Source organism: Anarhichas minor, unplaced genomic scaffold (genome assembly GCF_050575085.1).
Source record: "Anarhichas minor isolate MPS153535 unplaced genomic scaffold, ASM5057508v1 ptg000062l, whole genome shotgun sequence".
Classification (NCBI taxonomy): Eukaryota; Metazoa; Chordata; class Actinopteri; order Perciformes; family Anarhichadidae; genus Anarhichas; species Anarhichas minor.
In genome coordinates this window covers 2,413,058-2,419,785 of record NW_027466508.1, presented here as the reverse complement: position 1 = coordinate 2,419,785, position 6,728 = coordinate 2,413,058, and the positions used below count along the sequence as shown (strand labels likewise).

The window sequence follows — 6,728 nt, the reverse complement described above, 5'->3', positions numbered from 1 at the left end:
CTGACTCGTGACGGCTAAAAGCTGTAATTATTCCACACAGTGAACTGCCTCCTGTTTTCCTTCACTTATTTTGCTGGACATTTCTGTTCCCAAATTATTTTTTTCCCCTCGTTCATTCAGCTGTCCTTCAATTGAAAATATATGATCAACTGTAAAGGATGCCAATCGTTTTCACGTGTCCTCTTCATCGCGCGTATGAAAGCAAGGAGTTAATCAGTAATGACAGATTCAGACCTTTGAAATTGTAGGCTGTGTTAGAAAATATACGTGTTTTTGCCTTCAACCTCACACAGATCATTTGTAAATTCTCAGATTAACACAGAAGGAAAGATTCAACTGGGAAAAATAAATCTAAATAGGCCTAAATTATTATTCCTGACCTTCTTCATCCTCATCATTCCCGGATTTGCCAGGTTCGGTGCATTACTGACGTCTCCGCCATTGGCCAAGGACACATAGGATGACCACAGCGCCTGTGAATTGAGCCTGAATTGCCCGAATACGGAAAATACTTTTATTACGAGCATAATCCCACAAATAGCCTACGACCTCAAATTACATTTTGCGAGGCCGTGCGGCTCTTTGCAGGTATTGTTTCAGTGGTGGCCTGGAATTAAATTTAGTCATCAAATCTCAATATTCGCCAGCTGATGTCATAGTAATTCACTGGTTTCAGGAATCTGACGGGAAATAAAGTCAGAAAGCGTTTCCCTCTTAGTTTTATTCAGACAATTAGCCTAGTTCAAACTTCATCAGCGTTTAATTTACTGTTTAAAGTAACATAAAAAGTTTCACAAGCTTGTCAAACTGGATTTGTATATTTTTTATGTGCATGTTTTTCAGTAGAATAGTGAGTTAAGAAACAATATCCCACCCGCAAGTAGTTTCAGCAGACTTTTGTCGTTTGATACGAAACTGTTTGATTTTAAAAGTTTGAAATGTGAGGATGAACAAGTTTTTGAGCCCGTCAGTGCACATCATAGACTAAAGTGATCATCTTATTCCAGCTGTCTGTAGGAGAGTCAGCCCATAACGAGATGGACTATAGGCAAAACAGCCAAATCAAAGGGACTTTGATGGACCATGTGAATTTCTCTGCCGGGTTTGATCCTACAATGACCTTTTAATTAACACAATGTTAAGTTAGTGCAGCGGCTCGCTACACAGGGGACAAAGCAGCATTCATCCTATGTCCCTGCCTCGCTGCTTGGCCTGAACAGTAACAAAGTGTTCGGTGCCACTTCTGATTAGATGCTAACAATAGAGGGATGATGTCCCCTTTCTTCCGCAACTTGTGGATTTCACTCACGTCCTTAGTCCTCTGAATTATGACCTTCCATCAGCGCTGCGGCTTTATGCGTCGAGTCAAGATGATCAACTTTGATCAAATGCACATCCGCAAATGTTTTAATTGGCCGACTGGAAGCTGGGCTCTATAAATAACCATGACACAGACAACGAAAGCTCTTGGAAAAAAATTGTATTCTTAGAAAAAAAAAAAAGCCATGACAGGCAAACACAGAAGAAGCTCACATTTTAACACAATGACAAACATCCTCCACGCGCAACACAGGGGATCCGGTCCTTTTATGGTCAACTTTATGTCCAACAAGCTTTTCCTTTTTTACTTCAGGCAAAATGAAACGAAGCCACAGTAAAACGCAACAGGTAACAAAACACTCAAAGAAGATACGAATTCAACCAATAAACACGTCAGATAATAAAACAAACAGACAACATAACTTAATAATAAATACACAGAGAAATAAATAGGTTAGCTACACTACACGATTGCCATACACAAATCCGGCCGTTTTAACTTGGCCTTTCTCACACCTTTGCATCTTGAATTGTTTGCATAAAGTCTTTTACACCATAAAAACAAAGTTGTGCAAAATGATAGCCACGCCCACAGTTTGACAGCCTCTCACTGCAGCAGCGCCAGGTAGCTCCCATGTGTCATACTGAGGCCGCTACTCGGCCAGTGTGTCCTTTAGTGCATAATACATGTCCCATTCTTTATTGTGGTACAGTGTCCAGCAATCTAAGAGAGGGGGAAAAAACCGGAATTAAAATCAGGAATAAACACTCTTTATAAAAAGGTATTATTGTTTCAAGTTGATTGCATTAGAAATGTTAATATTTTGTCTCATACACTTCGATGTTTATTATGAATTACTTTTGCCATCATGCATATTAGTAACCCATCACTTCAACCTGAAGGTTATTATATTTATGTACAATAAAATATTGAATTTAGCAACATATATTTAACATGAGTGTTCAATGCTGTTGTTCTGTACCCCATGTTTGTGTGTGGACGTGTGTGTGTGTGTGTGGGTCCATGTGTGTCGTGACTTTGCTGGTTTCTTCCAGTTCAGTGCAGACTCTCACCTGCTTCACCTCTTCATCACTGGTCTGAACGCAGTGACCTTGTCATCCTGCAGGGTCCCGCAGGCTTCACTGAGGTCAGATGACTGTGTCTCTGCTTTGCCACCAGAGAATCCTACACAACCAAATAAAAGCATATCTAAGAAACTTGCCTCAGGTGCAAGTTGGCAGAAAGTGTCTCCTCACTTCATAACCCTAAATGGACTTTTCTATAACAACATATGGAACATTTTTTTAAACATATTTGGCAAAGCTAGTGTTCCTTACTGTATACCTCTCTAATTTGATCCCTTGTAATATAGTGCAGGTATATGATGACATACCTTCAATAGTGGAGTACTGACATGTATCTGGGAGGGCAGCATAGGATGAACAGTGCAGTTGGAGGTCCTTGTGACTGTAGCTGCCAGTGCCGTAGACTTTTGAGTGCAAGGATAAGCCCTCGGAGAATGGGCTCTCAGTATTGGTGATGCTGCTAGATTCGTGGAGGCCTCTCATGCCCCCACACTGTCCGGTAAGCCTGGTGCTCTGGAGCTGGCAGTCCCCGGTTGAGTTGCCTGTCCTCAGCTCCGAGCCATGCTGCTGAGGGCTCAGTATGAACCCCGAAGCTGCCGTACGAGCCAGAGACCAAATCCGAGGCTTATCCGATGCTTCAAAGTGAGACAGGGACAGTGTTCCTGCGGGGCCGGTCGAAGACGGTGCCTTGGACACCGCCGGGTCCAGGAAGTCAGACGGGAGAGGAGAAAGGGTGTTGACACTTTTGATGGCGCAGGGGAACGTGTGAAAGCTGTTGGTTAAACTCAGGTGCAGCTCGGAGCTGCAGTCTCTCTTATGAGGGGCTCCGGATACTGCCATGACCCTCTGGAGGTCCTGCTCATCTGCAGCCACCTTTTCACAGTCACTGTCCAACTTGTCACAGTCGTCGTCGTCCATGTCCTCCAGATCACTGAGATGCAGATCCTTCTCCTCCTTGCAATCACTAGAATCTGCATGGAAGAAAGGTGATTCGCACAGTTTGAAAAGTTGTTGATATTGTGAACTCATGGGGACAAAGTTTGTTCAGAAAACTTTGAAATGTAAATATACATGTTACCCTTTGTGGTCCGTATGATTGGTAACTGTATTCACTTATATTTAGTGTAAGTAAACTCTTTGCCACCAAAATGATTACCTTTGGTGACACAGTCTTGGTCGCTCTTAAAGTCATCCTTCCTGTCGTCATTGGCCTTATTCTTTGGTGACCAGGTCATCTTGTTCTCCTTCTTTAGCCTCCTCCTGGCATTGGCAAACCAGGTGGAAACCTGGGTGAGGGTCATTTTTGTGATGATGGCCAGCATGATCTTCTCTCCTTTGGTGGGGTATGGGTTCTTCCGGTGCTCATACAACCATGTTTTCAGGGTGCTGGTGGTTTCGCGAGTTGCATTCTTTCTTCTGGCTGTGCCATTAAAGTCTACTGTCCCGTATCTGGAGAAGGTTCATACAAACAGACAGTGTCCATTAGTGCATTATGAGAAGGATGTATAGACCACTCACTCAGACATCCTTTATCCCGACTCCCTGCTGTTAGAAATACATGCAGCTTCCCTCCATGCAGGTATCAGTATGGAATTACACTCTGACCCTTGATCTGAATGCAGCATATTCACCCTGTGAAAGGTTGCTTTTAATGATCAGAGTCCCAGGTCTGCTGACGCTCATATGACAGAAAGTGGAAAAAAAGAAGATATAATTTACCTGTCGTATTGATACTGTCCCAGTGAATGGTCGTAAGGATAGTATGCAGCGGTTTGAGTGATGCCAGAGTGTAAAGTGCCTGTGCTGTCCTTAATGTCATACTGTGGATTCTGTAAAAGAAAAAGTAAAAGGTTGTTGTAAGTATGCAACATTTATTAGTTCTCAGCATTTTGAGGATTTTTGAAAATATGAATGAAGACATTTGCTATTTTCATGCTCTTAAACAAGAATAAATCACTCTAACCAAAAGTGAAAAAAGGACATGCCATCAATATTTGTTTATGTATCTTAACAGGTTTAAAGAGCAATGTTTGTAGCCTTTATTTATTTTGTTATTTTTTTGCAGTTGAAGACACTATGTTCAACATTTCCATGGACAGAAAATCTTAGCTGACTTTGGGTTTTTTAAATGAATAAGAATAAAGAAAGAAAAGTCACAGCTGCACTGTGAAATATCCATTTAACAAGTCTTTTAGTCCACTCTAAAATCTTACTTTCTCAAAGTGAATTTTTCTGAGAGATGAGTAACATAATTCAACTGCTTTAAAAAAAAATGCTGGTTCATAAACAGACATAAGAGCCAGTGTTTTTAAAACAAGGCAGAATAAGGAGGATTACATGATGATAATAATAAAATGACATTTGATTCAAATGAGACAAGCTCCTCTGCATTGCTTCTACACTATTACCTTCACATAAGTGACGGGATTTTTGATTTGCTTTTAAAGGGGAAGAAGATGAGACTGGATGCTGGATTTAAACGGCTTGTCGAGACGGATACGTTTACAGTGTGAGATAAATTGATGAACAAAACACAGTTGATCGATTAGCCTGAATCCCCCCCCCCCCCCCCCCCCCCCCCCTCCCCTTTACGCATCAGATGAGGCTAAAGTGAGCCCACCAGAGTGGAGTAGATAGCGGATGGGTCGGTGCTGTAGGGGAAGTAGTTGGCGTAGTTCTGGCTGGCGGCAGCCGCTGCGGCGTAGGGGGAGCTGTACATCCCCAGCGCTGCGTTCAGCTCCGTCCGGCTGCTCGCCAGGAGCCGGTTCTCGTAGGACGGGCAGCAGAAGGAGGCAGCGGCGGCGGCGGCGGCAGCGGCGGTCTGGGAGCCGCCTGTCCCATCAGAGACCGACCTGGAAATCGAATCGCAGCAAGTCGTACTGGGGTTTGCCGACACGAAAAACTGCATGAAGAGAATCGTGGATAGACATGGTCATTGGCTGTTTCAGCTCTCATCTGGATGCCTGTGACAACTCTGAAGTGACTGTGGGTGATGCGCTGCAAAATATATATATCCAAGTTAAGTTGCTCAGGCAGTTTAGTGTTAAGCCTTTAAATTGAAACGTGTGAAAACGTGAGCTTGCCTTAAGTTCACCTCAGTTAAATTCTCCTGAATCATGTGTCATTATCTAAACGTGTGAGCTGCCTTAATTCAAGGTAAGTCACTTTTCAGAGGACTCCTGGAATGAGAGAAAGTAGCTTACATTGTGAAAACGTGTAATAAGCGATAGCACCTCATTGTCCCTATGTATTCATACAAAATGGAATTATTATTATTTTTTAGTGGATATTAAGATGGAAAAATGTGTGCGCAATCCGTGCGTAAAAGTGACCTGCTCCAGTTTATCATCGGTTTCAAAATTAGATAAGAGAAATCTAAGGTAATATCACTGTGCAAGTAATTCGCCACCGTATATTAGAAATTAGTAATATTTCAATTCTGTACAAAATGTACTGATTGTTAAAAATATTATCGAGATAAAAGTTGGGTGACAACTTTTCCATGAGAGTAACTTTTGTCCCCTGATCGACATGAACTTCTTCAAACTTGTCATTCAGCGCAATAATAGTGTCTTTTAATGTAAATAAACCACTTTAATTAAGTTTTAAAAGCTGGCATTAGAATGCAAGGTGTCTGGCATCCCACACGTCTCATTAAAAGAGAAAGTTTGCGAATGTGTACAGCATGCGTTACAGCCCAATTACACCTCGTAGTGAGCAATATGTGACATTCATCTCTATTGTCATCAGAAAAACACGTGAGTTCATTCATAATTCAGTGTAATTGGACACGGGTGCGTGTATATCGATATTTGGTTCAACAACAAAAGCACCACACGAAAATAGCAGTCTTTGTCTAAGAAGTCCCTCAGCCATTAATGTTTCTTATGGAGAAAAATGCTCTGACTATAGTGAAATACAAGACAATATGCACACAAAAACATTTGGTGTGTGTGTCTGTGTGGTGTGTGTGTCTGTACAATACTTAGAAGAAATAAAAAGCAAAGAGGCTTACCTGGGAAGTTGCATTGTAAGGGTATCCAAATTGCGAGAAAGACATAGCTGCTTCTTTTGTTACCATCAGCAATATTCTTCACCCTTGATCGATTGCAACCAATTCTACTTCAAATCCACCGTCTTACACACATTTCCACGCACGGCCTTTCGCTCAATAATAGATGACTTCACTCATAGGAGGGAGACTTTAGGATGGCACCAGCTGCAGATTGTTTTATATGAATGAATAATCCCCCCCAAAGGACCCGATAAGAAATGAAATTAAGCGTCATTAAGTGCAAAAAAAAATTGTTGTTGTGTTAGCT

The 6,728-nt window shown here is 41.9% G+C and overlaps 1 protein-coding gene across 1 annotated transcript; it reads right to left on the bottom strand.

The window, feature by feature from the left end:
* Positions 1-2,399: 2,399 nt before the first annotated feature.
* On the bottom strand, positions 2,400-6,487 carry irx6a (iroquois homeobox 6a). Its single transcript, XM_076077599.1, has 6 exons — positions 6,422-6,487; positions 5,027-5,308; positions 4,126-4,235; positions 3,592-3,855; positions 2,715-3,379; positions 2,400-2,506 (listed from the first exon to the last, which is right to left on the bottom strand). The coding sequence occupies exons 1-6, from the start codon at positions 6,485-6,487 to the stop codon at positions 2,400-2,402; spliced, it is 1,494 nt and encodes a 497-aa protein (XP_075933714.1).
* Between the last annotated feature and the right edge of the window lie 241 nt (positions 6,488-6,728).

Excerpts from the sequence above, each read along its gene's own strand:
- irx6a (XM_076077599.1), bottom strand. The coding sequence starts at position 6,487 with ATGGTAACAAAAGAAGCAGCTATGTCTTTCTCGCAATTTGGATACCCT. Across the intron at positions 3,856-4,125 it reads GGACAGTATCAATACGACAG|ATACGGGACAGTAGACTTTA; the intron begins GTAAATTATATC and ends AACCTTCTCCAG. Across the intron at positions 2,507-2,714 it reads TCAGTACTCCACTATTGAAG|GATTCTCTGGTGGCAAAGCA; the intron begins GTATGTCATCAT and ends TTGGTTGTGTAG.